The 18,093-nt window shown below is 39.1% G+C and overlaps 1 protein-coding gene across 2 annotated transcripts in view; it reads left to right on the forward strand.

Moving 5' to 3' along the window:
• Window positions 1–18,093, forward strand: part of NKAIN3 (sodium/potassium transporting ATPase interacting 3) — a 556,541-nt gene that overhangs the window by 281,941 nt on the left and 256,507 nt on the right. For both annotated transcript variants that reach the window (XM_070802589.1, XM_070802588.1), the window contains exon 3: window positions 48–128. In XM_070802589.1, coding sequence (XP_070658690.1) covers window positions 48–128 — 81 coding nt within the window. The remainder of the gene's footprint in view (window positions 1–47; window positions 129–18,093) is intronic.

An 18,093-nucleotide genomic window follows, 5' to 3' on the forward strand; every position in this document is an offset into this window, starting at 1 on the left:
CCACATTTTTCTTCTTTTTCTCTCCCCTCCCCACCCTTTCTTTCCAGTATACAGTATGGACTGCCCTGTGGGTCACCTGGAATGTGTTTATTATCTGCTTCTATTTGGAAGTAGGTGGGCTCTCTAAGGTAAGTTCATGGTGGTTTTAAAGTACACTTTTAAAAAGAGTACACTAATAAATAACCTAAGTAACATTACAAATGGAATACTAATATATATACATCTTTACAGTGTACATATATTACAAATGAAATACTAAGTATATATAACAATCTAAATAACATTAAAAATGGAATACTAATATATATGCACATATACAGTAACTTAAGCAGCATTACAAATGGAATACTAAGTATATATAGTAATCAGAGCAACATTACAAATGGCGTACTAAGAAATATGCATATATAGAGTAACCTAAGCAGCATTACAAATGGAATACTAAGTATATATAGTAATCAAAACAATGTTACAAATGGAATACTATTCAAAAAAGAGTTTGGATATCATTTAGAAAAGAATGACCTTGGGAGCATGTTAATAACAATGAAACTCCAAAACAGTAGCCTTATAATTTATTTTGCTAAGGTGCAGTGGGACTCAGCTTCCAGTATATACTCATGTCCAGTTTTAAAAAGCCTCTCATCCCAGTGACCACAAGCCCCAAATGTTAAGTGAAAAAATGGCTTTAAACATTTCTTGTGTTTAAAGTGGGGAAAGGCATTGACCAAAATGTAACAGATATGAATAGCAAGTTGCCATCTTTGCTTGAATATCAATTCTGAGAAAAAAGTTTGACAGAGAAGGAAATACTCATTATATTTAAAGGGAGCATATGTTTACTAACAACTATGTACATCAGTGTGTTGACTCCTCTGTGAATCCTGATCAGAGTTGTCTTTATGCATCATGATACAAATGTTATTTCTGTCTGTCTAGAACTCATGTCAGCAAAACACACAATTTTCATTATGACTCTTGCAGAACTATCTTTTGATTACCACCCAAATGGAATAGCACCTTAGGTTAAATTTCTCATTATGTTTCTTAAGTATTTTTCTCATTGCAGTTGTCATTTGAAATCGTAGAGAAGAAACTTAACAGTATAATTACAAAAAGAATAAGAAAGTTTTAACCTATTTTTCTAGGTTTCTTGTCTCCAACTATCTTTGTGCCAACTTATTCTATTGTTGCATAATAATGTCAGATTTTCTTTAAGTAGCATTTGTGGTTTAGATCTTAGAAACATTTGCCTTGACCAGCACAGAGACTTTTAGAATCGTTAGGCTCCATTGAAGTCCATAGGGTAATAAAGAATTTTTGATGTAGCTAAGAGCAAAGATCCCTGAAGGGTTTTCTCTAGAACCTTCAGAGTTGATTGTTCCACACTATAATAATTTTATAATTAGAACTTGTCATCATTTTCTTACATTGGCAAATGTATTCAGGAACCAAAAATGACATTCCTAAAACTGAATTACATAGAAATGCACCAACATCTACCTTTAGTATTTGTGCTATTAATTGCATTTCACCACTAATTTCTAAGGCAGAAAAAAGGACTTAAATCAGTGCTCAGTTATCATCTGTAACATGCAGATTATAAAGTAATTTAAAAATGCAAATATTGTGAATAAAATAATTGTGAATAATAAGTTAAGCATAGCATTTTTCAACCCATAACATTTTCTGTTTCTTGATTTGAATGGTCAGTTTAAATCATGTTTTTATTTCACTGGATGGAAATCATCTTTTATTTTCTTCTCTGTCAACTGGTTTGGAATAAATTAGACCAGAGGAAATTTGTTCTATGGATTTGGCATCATAGTGTGTTGAAAAAGACTAAATTTCAAATCATAAGCCTTTCATTCAAATCTTGTCTGTAGCACTTATAAACCGTGGGCCCTTAGGCAAATCACTGAATCCCGAAAGTCTCTGTGAAATATAAAAACAGGACCAGCATCACCAATAATGATAGTAATCAGTGTTTGTTTGGTGTTTAGCATTGTTACCAAGTAGAAACTCAGGTAAGCTTCAAATGTGATGTGATTTTTAAAAAAAAATTTTTAATTAAAATAATAGTATCAGTGATTTGTCCCACAAAAGTTGATTTTGCTCTACTGCCCAAGATGACCTTTGTGAACTGCTTCTTGTAACTGGCTTTCTAACATTGATGTGAATGATGTGAATGTGAATTTCACATGAATTTCAATGTGAATCCTTGAAAAACATCAAGGATTTTTTGCCCCTCATTTCTTTGGGTTCAGAGTTTAAAATGTGGGTATAAGGTCCCAGTTACTCATTTTGTGACCCATGCAAATGCCATTAAGCAGGCCACCAAGTATTCTAGATCATTAAAAAGACGGACGATTCCAAAAGGCCTAAAGGTTTTCTGTTGATCTCTTTCTGTTTCCTGTTTCCAAGCCTGGTAATTGCTCCCTGGCTAGCCACAGGTGAATCTCAATTCCAGTCTGTCGGGAATCTATTCTGAAAACTAGAGCAGCATTAAGGACCCTTGATAAACCCAGGCACCTCTGCCATTTTCCCAGGTGGTACCCTATTTCATAAAATAATCCTTGTTCACATGTGCATCTTTATATACTTTATATACTCTCCAGAGTCCTCCCTCTCCTTCTAGTTCATGAAGTCATTTCTTGGAATTATATACTTGGATAGATTAATAAAAGCCTCACTCTACGTTGATTTTTGCCCAGAATGTCCATTGTAAAATGGTGAATCTTTCTCCAAACACCAGATTCAGCTTAATTTCTACAACATCTTTATGGATTTGGGTGTTATTCCAATGACAGGCACTACTGAACCATTCTTGTAAACTAATAATGTACTCGCTGACCATGAGTGATCATACCTCTGGCCTCTTATGGAGACTCTTGATCACAACCTTCAGATTTTCCTTTTGCTTGGCATCATGCTTTTGTCCCTGTGTCCTGAGGATCTCCCTGGACATTCTCCCTGGATTCTAGAACTTGAAGGAAATGGATGTGCTGTTTTAGGAAATGTGTGCCTATATGGTGAGATTGGGGATGACTATGGGTAGGTGACCAAAAGGGCCTGTACTTTCATAATCTACTGGAATCTCAGTTTCCTTTTCTGCAAAATGAGGAAAAACCACAGCATTAATTTTACTGTTGTTGTTTAGTCGCTAGGTCGTGTCTGACTCTTTGCGACCCCATGGGCTACAGCATGCCAGGTTGTTGAAATTGTTTGTAATTCATACAAAGAACTTAGAATGGATCTTGGAATATTGTGAGGTTTCAGTAAAAAGTGGTTCTTATAAGTGCCATCAGCATCATTGTCTTTCTTATTAGTGAGAAATTAACAGACATCTCGATCCTCATTCTGCAAACCTGTGGGACATGTATTTATTACTATGCAAGAGCTGTAAAAGAGGAATATGTAGGATTGAGTGACTTGCTTAAAAAGTATGTAACAGTCCCTTGTGCTAGGACCCCAGATCTGCATATTAACTTCGCAGCTGTAATACGATTAATTAAACCCTTTCCTTCAACATGTAAATAGCATTTTTGAAATACTTCTGTAGCTAGATTCTGCTGCTGTCTCTCCTGCTCCCCCTGGGAGGAACTTTATGCGTCTTTGGAGTCTCCAAGGCAGTTTTTCATGCTGTACTTTAAGATCACCAAGGGTACAATTAATAAGTTATTGCTGCTTCTTTGGAAGCAGACTTGAAATCATTTTTTTCTTCCTAGGCATCCATTCAGAATGCAAATATGAAAACCCAACTCATTTGTTACATTTAAAGATACTGAAAGATAAGTTATATTTGTTGTATTTGTTTTTAATCCCTCCAAAATTAAACTGATGCCTTAAGGCATCTTTTTGATTACTCCAAATTATAGAAACTTTAGGTTAGTATTTCTTCTAACTGTCATTTCCTGAAAAATGTATGTAATTTACTCATTACTGATCCTAGAGAATTTTCAGTGTGTTACATTTTCCTAGAATTCTGACTGTGTGCTACGGTGCATGAGCATAATCTAGATGTAAAAAATGAATGTGAATGGAGGAGGAGCTAAGATGGCAGAGGAATAGGACGGGGAGAACACTTTCGCCCCCACAAATTCATCAAAAGACCATTTAAACGCCAAGTAAATTCCACAAAACAACTTCTGAATGCTGGCAGAGGACATCAGGCACCCAGAAAAGCAATCCATTGTCTTCGAAAGGAGGTAGGAAAAAATATAAAAGACAAAAAAGAGACAAAAGAGGGAGGGACGGAGCTCCGTTCCGGGAAGGGAGCCTTAAAAAAATGAATACGAAGAAATTCTCTGAAGACTTTTATTAACTATGAGCTTTGACCAAGAGTCTCCTAAAACTTAGGAAGAAGCCTGAAAGGGAAACAGGTGAACCCTCCCTGATACCTCCTCTGTGCCTGTGTTCACGTTGCCTTCGCATAAAAGGAAAACTACCTACATTTGTTTCTCTGTATCCTGTCTATCCTGTCTTAATGGCTGCTTGTTTTCCATAGTACCTGATTTGTGGATATTTTGATTCTTAAAGAAATTTAAGCCATTTCTCCAAATGGCAATAATAGCACTTTCTTGTCCTCTTTTGACTTAAATCGTCACCATTCACTCACAAGGGTTCTCTTCTCTCATGAGATTCTTCAGTCGAGTATTTCACCGGAGCAGTCTGGCAGGGTCAATGACATCATCCTTCTTTTTCAAGGTTCATTCTTATTACCCAGCCTGAATTGTTCCTCTATACTTACTGAGAAAAATCTCTCTCTTCATCAAGATTCCCTTTCCTTCAAGGATGAATTCTTCCACTAACTTTGGTCAGGCACATTCAAGTAGGAAACTTTTAGACAATTCAGAGTTCCATGTACCAGTTATTGCATAGGAAACAAAACTGTCTCTCCCCTTCAGCTGCATACAGCCCCTCCATTATTTTTAATAAGCATTCTAAATATTTTATGTCTCTAAAGAATTCTTTTTCTGTGGGCAGTTTCAAACAAAATCAGTAATACGTAGAATATGTGCGTGCATGCTCAGTCACTCAGTCATGTCTGACTCTTTGCCACCCCACGGACTGTATCCTGATGGAATCCTCTGTCCATAGAATTTCCCAGGCAAGAATACTGGAATGGGTTGCCATGTCCTCCTCCAGGGGATCTTCCCAACCCAGGGATCAAACTTGCATCTCCTGCATTGGCAGATAGATTCTTTACCACTGAGACAGCTGGGAAGCCCCTAAAGACGTAGTATATATCTTTCTTTAAATAAATACAACTTATTGAATCTAGTAATGAGTATTAAACTTGCATTTATCCTTTCCTTTGAATTTCTTCCTCCTTGAACATTTTTCAAAAAGAATCTTGAAATGTGATGTTTATGGAGGACTGAAGCTAGGATACAAAGTATCTTTATTTGAGAATAATATTATATCAGCAAATGATATAGGAATAGCATCCAAGAACCATGGCAAATGTATACCTACATTTGAAACTATAAGAATGATATTTTACTGTTTCATGAGATGAATAGCATATCTATACCAATAAGAATCTTTGAAAAATGCATAAACTTTCAGTTTACTAGAATAACAAACTATTTCAGGTCTGAACTAATATATTGGTATATACTTATCATGATGTCCTGAAAGAATATTTTTATAATATTGATGCAGAAAGGGACAACTGAGGTGGCGGTGAACATCTATCCAGTTATTAAAAATGTATAAAAGAAGAACCATCACAATCTGATTCTGGGCATTAAATCAAAATGAAGCCCCAAAACTTGCAAATGTTTGTTTTTGTTTCCTATACAGTCCTTTCCCTAAGTGATGCAATTATTTTATATTTTTTAAAAAAGTAGCAAGGCGGTGTAAATATAGTTATGCATTTCGTATTCCAACGGACTTAAACTATACTTTTTCCCTTGGTCTGGGTCTAAATAAACATAACCTCTGAAAATAACATCTTTGGTATTCTTTGCATGGTAAGATAATTGTTTCCCCCATAGCTTCTTTTCCACTGTAAAGAAAATTATAAGCACGTCTAAACTCAGTATTATATTTTCATAGATTTCATCAAATACAAACATTTTGAAACCCTTTGCTCAAAAAATCCAATTTGCTGCTATGTTATAGTCCAATGATGTATAGAAACCGCAATAACTAAGTAATTGCTGCAGCCTGGGCGGTGTTTGGAGTTTGTAATCACAAGTTTGTGTGATAACCTTGTACCCTTCTGTAGAAGTTCAAATATTTTTGTCAAAAGAACAGATGGATATATTATTTGATCAAGAGCGGCTCTGTTTATTGCTGCAGAGTAAGAGTTACTGAACAAAGCCTGTGCAAATATAATTGAATAACTGGGCTATTATCTCAGCTCAGTGGATTATAGTCATGAAATGGCTGTGCTTCTTTGAATAAACCATCTCCCAACTGTTCTGTCTCTTACCCTATTCCCATTGCTTATTACGTTGGGTAACAGATTCTGTGTACAAGAATGGTCATGGAAAATTAGTCTCCTGTCTGGGTCAAACCTGTTCTCCACTCAGTAAAGCTGACATGCCTAAGGCCTTGGTCACCTCTCTCTCTTCCCTTCCCTTGACTCCACTCCTCAGGGAGAAAAGAGAGGACGTAGTCAGCTTCTATAGCCAACCCTGAGCTGATGGTGAAGTTTGCAGAGATCCTGACCTCATGCCCGGCTTAATCTATTCCAGTCACTGGTAATGGCCACTGCTGATGTCACGGTCTCCACACTGGCTAATTCTTCCCTGCATACATGCTAAGTCGCTTCAGTTGCGTCCGACTCTATGCGATCCTTTGGACTGTAGTCCACAAGGTTCCTCTGTCCATGGGATTCTCCAGGCAAGAATACTGGAGTGGGTTGCCATTTCCTCCTCCAGAGGATCTTCCCAACCCAGAGATCAAACTCGGGTCTCCTGCATTGCAAGCAGATTCTTTACTGTCTGAGTCACCAGGGAAGCCCCACGTCAATTATATCAGGTACGATACTCACAGGCTCTGAGAATTAGGACATAAACTTCTTTGAGGCCCATATGCTGCTACCAGAGAGGTGCCAGCCATCTTAGATCATGAGGTAACCTTAGGGATATCAGCCATGCATGAGAATAATTGAGTACAAAGAAAAAAGGAGCCTGGGACACTAACTCCATGGAGATTTTATGTTAGCCCTGAATTTCCCACACAGACTTCTTTCAGATTAGAAAATGTGTTTAAGCCACTTTTTACTAAGCAAGCATTTACTTGGTCCAAAGCACTGTGCCAGGCACTAGGGCTCCATCCTATTTCTGCCTCATAAAATGTTCTTACCAGAGGAAAGACAGACATTAAATGAGTAATAGCAAAAGAATGTAACCAGTATTAGGATAATGAATTGAAAAGGACTCTTATACCATAGAACAAGCAACACAGTATCACCAGGATCAGGTAAGGTTTCCTAAGGAAGATGGGATGAGGATTGTACACCCTCAGGAAAGAACAAATACCATGCTGACCTTCATAGACACAAATGCTGTTACTGATTTACCATTGGAGAGAAAAGTGCCTTGAGCTGCTATTTGTTTTCAACTTCCTATAATGAATTTTGTCAGTCCACCCACCTCCATCCTGTACTCTTTTCCCAGACTCTCCTCTGGCCAGCATATATTGGAGAGAGAACTCCATAGGGTTACATGAATCAGAGCCAAGGTCACTACCCTTAGAAGGTGGTCATGTAAGGACCACAAGGGAGCTTTAGGGTTATACTTGCTTACCAGTGGCCTGAAAATGATCTGTTTAGGCACAGCTGGGAGAAAATACCAGAATGCTAGATATCCTTTTGAGATGGTCTGGAGTTAATTTTCCTGAACATCAACAGACAAAATGAATGAATGATTCACAGACTGTAGCATACGTACTGCGTGTTTAGCTTCTTAGTTGTACTGGGTTCTTTTTGGCCCTTTAGACTGTAGCCCACCAGGCTCCTCAATCCATGGGATTCTCCAGACAAGAATACTGGAGTGGGTTGCCATTTCCTACTCGAGGGGATCTTCCTGACCCAGGGATCAAACAACAGTCTCCTGTGTCTCCTGCATTGCTGGTAGATTCTTTGCCCGCTGAGCCATCAGGGAAGCCCTAAATAGACGAATATGATCCTCAAATATGAGGCTATTTCCTTGCACAACTGCACTGTTTAACTTAGAGCCAGTCAGTGATTCAAAAAGTATTTCAAAGAAGGACAAACATGCTTCCAGCAAAATCCTCTGTGTGCTGCCAAAAAAAAAAAAAAAAATGGCACTGAGTTAAAGAACAAGCACTCTATCCCCACACTCATTTTAGCAACCAAAATTCAATTTGTCAAGATGTCTGGAGAGTTGATTTGACCCTTTTTCTAGAACAAAAATGCAATGGTTTGATGGCATCCTTTCTGCATGGACCATCTGTATTTTAGCTTGTACATATAGTTCGTCACTTTGCATTTGTCCTTAATTGTAGAATTAATAGAGAAAACACTTCCTCCATGTATTTGAATTATCAGGGTCATTAAGGCTATTTTAAGTATTAGTGTACGACAAGGCTCTGTCCTGCTTCGAGGCAGCAGAGAACAGCAGCAGCACTGATTGTGTAGTCAGCTGCCCTCACCCTTAAGTGAGATCCTGAGACAGAGGATAGTTGTTATTTCCTACATGCAATTAATTTTATATGCCCAGAACATTGTGTGCATTTCACTTTAGTATAAAAGGCATGCAGGCTACTGGTCCCTGAAATCAATGGCAGTCAGAAGAGCCTAGACGTTGGGTGATCTGATGAATAATTTAAGACTGATTTGTTAACTGTGCAGAAGTGAAGTTAGCCATGCAGGGAGACACATTGTCAATTGCCAGCAATTTACTATGTTTTTGAAAACCACAGGCAGCAATTTACAGAAAAGATTAGGCCAGTTACTGTACATGTGTGACATTTTCTTGATTTAAGATGTCAATCTGGAAAGCTGTTCACTGACAACTGGAGTTTTGGAATGAGCTTATAAAGTTTATGAAGAACTGATTTTACCTGAGAGTGTCTGTATTTCTGCCCTGAGGGACCCCTGAATGCACACCTCCTGCTGGGATTAAATGTGCATATGCAAATGAGCACTGTCAGAAAGGGCGATGCACCTGCCCTGGGACCATTAAGCATCTTTGCATCACTCGGTGCTCTAATGCACTTGTCCCTGAGAGAGCATGGTGATGGTCTTTGTTTCTCATAGGAGGAAGTCATTGGCCATATATTTCTTTAGTCATGTGCCATCTCGGGGGTGTGATCACTTTCATCCTGCATTGGAAGTTTACTTTGCTCTTCTTCATAAGAAGGTGATTAAAGGGAAATCCCATTTTTATTAGTGTAATTTCTTTCCACTTCTATTCCCTTTTGGGATTGACTCAGTAATGATTTCTTCATATTTGAATTTGTAAAAAAGTAAAATGAAGGAAGCCTTAGCACTTGGTGGAATTTGATACCATAAAGTATCCTGGGGGTGACTTCTATAGGAAGAATATGCATCAAGTATGGCATCTCATAATTGAAATATGACAAAGTATAGCCTAGGATTGATCATTTTTGGAACTCTACCCCAAAAAATGGACTTTTGTTATACTTTTAAATTTATTCCCAGTGTTTATGTTATCAACTTCTCCAAGAATTCCTAGCAGGCTTAAATGTTGCAAATCAGGGCTGTAATCATAATTCTTCTTTTGAAATTGTAGATGCCAATAGTAACTATATATTTTAAATGGGTTTAGTTTACCAGACAAGAGACAAGTTGAGTCTTTATGTGTGTCATTGTTAGTAATGAAATCAATCTGAAAACTAAGACAAATACCTTCTTTCCTCTGCCTTAAACTTTTTCTCTATTTGCCCCTCTGATGAGATTTATAAACTTCTTTACAAATTAATGGAAGCCTTTGTGTTTTCTTTAATCATTTCCCCCGTGTTTTCCCCAAGAGGAGAAAACAAGATGACCTTTTGATAAACTAATTTTTATCTCCCATATCAGATATTAAAAGCAAAATATAGAATTCTAGAAATTTATCATTTCAACTCATTGGAAAGACCCTGATGCTGGCAAAGATTGAGGGCAGGAGGAGAAGGGGGCAACAGAGGATGAGATGGTTGGATGATATCATCCACTCAATAGACATGAGTTTGAGCAAATTCTGGGAGGTGATAAAGGACAGGGAAGCCTGGTATGCTGTAGTCTATGGGGTTGCAGTGAGTTGGACACAACTGAGCGACTGAACAACAACGAATATTAATATTAAGCCACAACTCTGTCTTTACCCAGAGAGCTTTTTTCTTAATTTAAAAAAATCAATAAGATTAAAGTTCACATGAATGGGCAACTTCTTAAAATATTACATTAAAGACCAACACAGCTCTTCCTTGGCTCGGCAGACCAACTGTCTTGACACATAAGGCAATAGAAAAACACTCCTGGCAAACACATGTAAGCTTTTAATTACACTGTCTTGGCTTTGGGTGACTATTTAAATCACACGGTTTCCTTGTTCATTCTTTGTCTATAGTATTTTAGTGTGATGTGTGTGTGTGTGGGGGGGTGTGTGTGTGTGCTGCAGTCGTGTCCAACTCTTTGCAACCCATGGTTTGCAGTCTTCATAGCCTGCTAGACTCCTCTGTCCATATATATATATACTTTCAGAAGGGGGAAAATATTGGCTTATTAAGAGATAGCTGTGTTGTAGACAATAAAATCAAGGTTTTATCTGTTTGACTAAAGATTAGATTGGAGTATAATAATGGTAGCAGCTAACAGAATGCCTTGAATCTAGAAGGCTATCACTGTTGTTGAAAGACATCATCAGGACATGAATTTCCAAGGTTTCAATCAAGATGGGTTTACTCACTAAGGCCCCTTGCCACCTGGATCAGACTGTAATGATTTGGACTTGATCTATCCCTTTACCTTTAGAAACCCCCTACTTTATTTTTCACTAAATCATCAAAAGTCTCATGTACATTATTATGAATACCAAACAGAGAGGTGATTTATTATTACTTTGCATTTATTTTGTATTTTCCTTCAAGTACCTAAAGGGGTTTTACAAAACATGACAGCAGTCATCAAAACACTTTGTCAGTCATGTAAGGCAGGAAATAATGCTGGTGTAAATGTGCCAGAGACATAATGCTTACTGAAAAATGTTCATTTTCTACATGTTTTTCAAGAGATAATCTTTTTAAGGAATCTTATTTAAAAGAAGTTCCAATTGTATTAAGTATTTTCTTTTCTCAGCATTGGAGTCAGACATTTTAATGCAACAAATTCATTGAGCATCTTCTCTGTGCCAGGTTTTATTGTAGGTGCTGAGAATACAACTGGGAGATGAAAAGGACCTGCTCTCATGGAGCTTTTATTGTAGTGAAAGAGACGTAATATATAACCAAATAAATTCATGATGTGATATCCTGTGTTAAGTGCTATCAAGAGAAAAAAAAAGGCAGAATAAGGGAATAGAGGGTGACTTCATGGGAAGATGGAGTTTAGAGGCCCAAGTGGCAGACAGGAGCAAGCCATGCCAAGATACAGGAAAATGCCAGATCCCCGAGATAGAACGATGCTCAGTGTGTACCGGAAACAGCAGGGATGCTGTGCTATGTCCCCAACATGCTGTGAGTGTGGAGAGCTAAGTAGGGGTGAGATCCTGTAGGAACTTCATGGGCCATGGTAAGGATCTGGGTCTATCCTCAATGTAATGGGAGCCCAATAGAAGTTGGAGCGAAGGAGAATGACAGGATCAACCTTGGTGTGGCTGTCATGTAGGAAACAAGAATAGAAGCAAGAGGACCCATAGACAGACGATTCTGGTGATCTAGGGAAGAAATAAGGGTGGCTTGGATTAGGGTCGTGGCAGTGGCAGAGGAGACAGTACAGTATGTCCCCTGCATACAAAGGAGTTCTGCTCCCAGAGCATGCTTTTAAGTCCAATTTAGATGGGGAAAAAATGGAAACCATGACAGACTTTATTTTCTTTGGCTCCAGAATCACTGTGGACGGTGACTGCAGCCATGAAATTAAAGATGCTTGCTTCTTGGAAGAAAAGCTATGACAAATCAAGACACCATATTAAACAGCAGAGACATCACTTTGCCGACAAAGGTCCATCTTGTTAAAGCTATGTTTTTCCAGTAGTCATGTATAGAGGTGAGAGTTGGGCCATAATGAAAGCTTAGTGCCGAAATATTGGTGCTTTTGAACTGTGGTGTTGGAGAAGACTCTTGAGAGTCCCTTAGACAGCAAGGAGATCATACCAGTCAGTCCTAAAGAAAACCAGCTCTGAATATTCTTTGGGAGAAGTGATGCTGAAGCTGAAGCTCCAATACTTGGGCCACATGATTCAAAGAGTCAACTCATTGAAAAGACCCTGATGCTGAGAAAGATGGAGGGTAGGAGGAGAAGGTGGCGACAGAGGATGAGATGGTTGGATGGCATCACTGGCTCAATGGATGTGAGTTTGAGCAAACTCCAGGAGATGGTGAAGGATAGGGAAGCCTGGCGTGCTGCAGTCCACGGGGTCTCAAAGAGTTATACACAACTGAAGTGATTTAGCATGCACACAGAGAGAGTGGGATTGAAAGTTCCAACCTTCTAATTGTGTGGTTGCTTCCTTCAGCAACCAGCTCTCTCCCCGAAGCTATCTAGGACTTTTGTCTCCTAAGAGTCACCTCTTTAACATAAACTCGGGTAAGATGGAAAGGGGCTCCTTGTGAACAACAAAAGACACTCTTATCTCAGGAAATTCCAAAGGTTTTAGAATCTCTGTTCCAGGAACTGACAAATACCAAGTATATATTTTTTATTATATATCACACTTTTTAATTACTATCCCACTGAGAAAAGAACTTTCGAAGGACCCTGACACTAGGTGCTAGGGTTCATCCAGAATGAGAAAGACAGTACAGAGGGCAGAAACCAGGGGAAAGAAACAAAGGAAGCAAGGATTTGAGGGTTTTCTGTGTTACCAGGCAAGTTCCCAGAGGGTGCTCATTTCACCCTGCCATCAGTCTTCCAAAGGAAGTGGTCTTTCCCCTTAATTGATAAGAAAATGCAAGGTTTAGAGAAGATAAATAATTTATTCCTGGTCAGACAACTGATGTCTGGCAAATATAGTTTTTAATCCCAGGCTGCCATCTCCAAGACTAAGATCACATCCATTGTTCACAGCTTCTTCTGGTGTATAAAAGAATCACAAAATGGAAGAAAACAAAGAAAAACTGGGCCAAACATGTTACTGTATTCACACCTTCCTTCTCCACCACTGAGGAGTGTTCCTATTGCAGCAGCCTGAAAGCCTGAGACATGGGAGATTTATGAAGAAACAAAACTCTGTCCAAAGAGCTGACACCAGACTGTGTGTGTTAAGTAGCTTCAGTTGTGTCTGACTCTTTGCGACCCCATGGACTGTAGCCCACCCCCTTGGACTCCTCTGTCCATGGGATTCTCCAGGCAAGAATACTGGAATGGGTTGCCTTTCCCTTCTCCAGAGGATCTTCCCAATGCACGGGTCGAACCTGGGTCTCCTGCGTTGCAGGCAGATTCTTTTCCTTCTGAGTCACCAGGGAAGCCCATAACTCATTGATTAGCCTCATCCTCATGCCTGCCAAGGAACCTTTGCAATAGACAACAGCTCCAGCCATGTCACCAAGTTTAGTCCTGCCTGGTGTCCCCTTCATCCCATTCTGAAGACCAGGGTAAAACGTCTCTGAGAAGTTAAGTCTGTGAACACACACTATATTCGTGGTTAAAAGGAGAGTCAAACATAGAATGTCAGACCCATATCCATGAACATTGTCAGGGTGTGAGTCAGGGGTGGACTTGGAAGCATTTAAATGACCTTTTGGAATCCAGAAGCTGCCTGAGCGGTCAACCCAGCTGTGAGCAAGGCGAGGAGGATGTAGCTAAGAACTGAGCCAGTTGAGAGCTACTGTTCCATCCATCTGTCTCTGAAAACAGGCATGATTATTGTGAGTGCCCCACTTCCAGTGGAGAATTAATTGTGGTGGCTTGTCTTTTTAGATTTTTTCTGCTTATTTATTTTTATTTTATTCAGTATTTTTCCCACTTATTTATTTTGCATCACTTTTCCCTTCAGTAGAAAAAAAGGCAAGCAATAAAATAGATATGCTACACTTTTTTTCTACAGTAGGGCTGTTGAATTAATAAACGTTCTGTATGTGTGTGTTGCTATAATGTGTGTGCATGCTCAGTCGTGTCTGACTCTTTGCAACCCAGTGGACTGTAACCCACCAGGCTTCTCTGTCCATGGGATTTCCCAGGCAAGAATACCGGGGTGTGTGGGCATTTCCTACTCTAGGGGATCTTCCCCATCCAGAGATCGAACCCGTGTCTCCTGCATTGGCAGGTGGATTCTTCACCACTTGAGCCACCTGGGAAGCCCCTAATAACATTCTGATTTGGTTCTAATGTTGCTTGTTAGACCTCAGGCTCCAGCTTGGAGAAACCCTATACTGAGTTGGCAGGAAACTGTAACCAGTGATCTCATGAGAAAATGATAGTGGACAGCTGTTGTGCTGCCATCAGATAGATGCGAATATTTACCTACATTAGCTGAACTCAACTTGGCAATTCCTGCACTGAGTCACTTATATTTTCAGGGGAAGGGAAACATTCAAGCTTGGAACAGCTGATACATACAGGCAAAACATATTGAAAATACATGCCAGTGTTTTTAAGGGTCTTTCTAAGTATTGACAAATTGGTAAGTGTTACCGAACCAGGTCTGGCTGCTTGCCACTTAAAAAAAATCAATACTGGCAAAAGTTGGTAGAAAGAAAAGCTGCTTTTAATCAGAATGCCGATAATCTGGGGGGGTGGGGATGGGAGGACAGTGGACTCAGTGTTCGGCCATGAAAGTTCTCAAGGGAAGAAAGGAAGTAAGTCCAGGTAACCACTGAGATGGGGGATCAGAATGTCACCATCTGCACTGCGTCCAGTCTGTGCGCAGGCCTGTGGACTGCTCCTGAGCTTCCTTTAGGTGCAATCTTACTCACAGTTTGTTTTTGAGATTGTTGAAGGGGAAGTTAGGGAAGAGCTCTGGTCATCTATTAAATACTTAGTCCTCATTTCTACTCCTCTGATCAATGGAAAGAACCAACAGAATAGGCAAGGTATTGTATAATCAAGATTTGAAAAGTGTGCTAGGACCTGAAATGAGTAGAGTGTGGAGGTGCTTGGTTCAAGGTTAGTGACAAGACAAAGGGACCTCCTACAAAGAGTTTCTTTACTGCCAAAAGCTACTTACAAAATGCTTAAGATATGGAAAAAAAAAAAAAAAGTGAACAACATCCTTGAGAAAGCAAGTGAACTAACCTAAGGCTAGCCCTGAAAGGAAGAACTGCAGGTGTGGACTTAAAATTTTTTCACAGCCTAAAACTTGAGAGTTATGTTTTATTCTGTGGGAATTTTAGGACTTAAGTCCAGGAGGCAGCATCTCTAGTAACCCTGAGGGAACTGCTTCGAAGAGGCGAGAGGAGGAGTCAGGTTATATAGAAGTTTTGTAACAAAGGGCAGGCAGTCTGGATGCCAAAAGATGATTTTTAATGAAAGAAAACCAGATATCCAAAGTTAAGGAATTTAGCGCATTTCTGTATAAGAAGATGCAAGCGTCTGGGCTCACTGAGATCATTCCTTTGATATGCACCTCAGGTTCTGAGGCTGGTTTCATGGGTTTTCACATGCTGAGTTTCTTCAGCGCTCATCATAGGAAGCGGCTGCAATTGCTGATGACTGTGACCTCCTTTATTTACTGATATGTCAGGAAATATCCATTTCTCACAGGGATGTGTTATAGACAAATTGTATTAGCAAGTCTTTGTGGTCAATCAATGTAAGGGATGCCAGGGGTCATTTGGAATATATTTGATTTTCACATTCTGTGATGACTTTCAACTCAAATCTGACATAAGAAGCCAATACATTTTGCCTGTTAGTATCAATTCTTAGGGCTTCCTAGGTAGTACAATGGTAAAGAATCCACCTGCCAGTGAAGGAGATGTGGGTTCAATCCCTGGGTTGGGAAAATACCCTGGAGGAGGAAATGGCAATCCACTCCAGTATTTTTGCCTGAGAAATCCCATGGACAGAGGAGCTTATTAGGCTACAGTGCATGGGGTTGCAAAGAGTCAGACACGACTTGAGCACGCATGCACACATAGAGATTCTTAGAGAACTGCTACAACTACATTTATGTTACAACTAATGCAAGAAGGAAGACAGTGAGGAAGTAACTCTGATTTTTTTGGAAATAAAAATTAAGTTTTATTCATCTCCATCCACCTCCAGCCTCCTACCACTTTTTATGTATCAGACCCCTTCTCAACAAAGGCAGATAGTAATGATCTTATTAACATATTAAACAATGGCATAGAAAAGGCTGACATTTCCCAAAGCTTTTGGTCAATGATTCAAGTAATGAAAGTTGCCAGTTACTCAGGCCAAGCCTATAAAGGCCTTAAATTCACTCACTGCCTGAAAGGTCAGGTAAATTAAAGGATAATATAGGGCCAGCCTTGAACAGTCTGCGTGCGGTGATCTTGAGTGCTCTTAAAAGTGGCTGAAACTCAGAGACCTGGCATTAATTCTAGCCAGCTTCCTGGTATTGATTAAGAAGTAATCGCAAGTGCTCATTTGTGGGCAAATTAAGAGATAAGTCCTTTTTGGAAGGTCATTTACATGTCTTCTTTTTAATTAATATTACTGACTTGAAGATTTGCAGTTAAATTAGCCCATTAATTATAAAAGCCATCAGTTTGGAGAGTAGGAAAGGATAATTTATTTAATATCAGATCCAGATTGTCAGTAAATTCCCATTTCTTCTGATACTCTGCTAGAAAAGGTCTGAAGTTTTCAAGTGTTGGGTTGGCCCAAAAAGTTTGTTCAGGTTTTCCTGTAATGTCTTATAGAAAAATCTGGAACGAACTTTTTGGGCAACCCAATATGAGTTGAATGGGTGGCCACGACTTAAGCTGGCTTATTTTTGTTATTGCTGATTATAAATGTAATATATAAACATTTTTTTAAAAACTTAAAAATGTATTGAATTAGAATGAAGAAACAAATCTTTCTCCCTTCCACCACTTGTATTTCAGCATTCCCATTTGTTAAGCTCAACATATATATAGATTTTGTTTATGTGTAGGCACATTTACATAGTATATACACAGCTTAGCACATATATAAAATAGATATACTCTAAATTTGTCATTACTTAAAATATTTTCATATTTTGCTTTTTCACATGTTATAATAAGAGCACTTGACTATGTAATAAATATCCTTTGAAAACCACATTTGATTATTTTTTTCTTTTAAGACAATTGTAGATGCAATAGAATTGTAAGAAATAATGCAGAAAGAGCTGATATATCCTTTGCCCAGTTGCCTCCAGAGGTGGCATCTTGCAAAACTATTGTACAATGTCACAACAAGATATTAACATTGGTTCAATCAAAATAAAGAGTAATTCCATAACCACAAGGTCACCCATGGCACCTTTTATAGACATACATGCTTCCCTCCCATTGTTAATGTCTCAGTTCAGTTCAGTCGCTCAATCGTGTCCACCTCTCTGCAACCCCATGGACTGTAGCACACCAGGCTTCCCTGTCCATCAACAACTCCTGGAGCTTGCTCAAACTCATGTCCATCGAGTCAGTGATGCCATCAAACCATCTCATTCTCTGTTGTCCCCTTCTCCTCCTGCCTTCAGTATTTCCCAGGATCAGAGTCTTTTCCAATGAGTCAGTTCTTTGCATCAGCTGGCCAAAGTAGTGGAGTTTCGGCTTCAGCATCAGTCCTTCCAACGAACAGTCAGGACTGATCTCCTTCAGAATGGACTGGTTGGATCTCCTTGCAGTCCAAGGGACTCTCAAGAGTCTTCACCAACACTACAGTTCAAAAGCATCAATTCTCCAGTGCTCAGCTTTCTTTATAGTCCAACTCTCACATCCATACATGACTACTGGAAAAACCATAGCCTTGACTAGATGGACCTTTGTCAGCAAAGTAATGTCTCTGCTTTTTAATAT

The sequence above is a fragment of the Bos indicus genome, chromosome 14 (genome assembly GCF_029378745.1).
Source record: "Bos indicus isolate NIAB-ARS_2022 breed Sahiwal x Tharparkar chromosome 14, NIAB-ARS_B.indTharparkar_mat_pri_1.0, whole genome shotgun sequence".
Classification (NCBI taxonomy): domain Eukaryota; kingdom Metazoa; phylum Chordata; class Mammalia; order Artiodactyla; family Bovidae; genus Bos; species Bos indicus.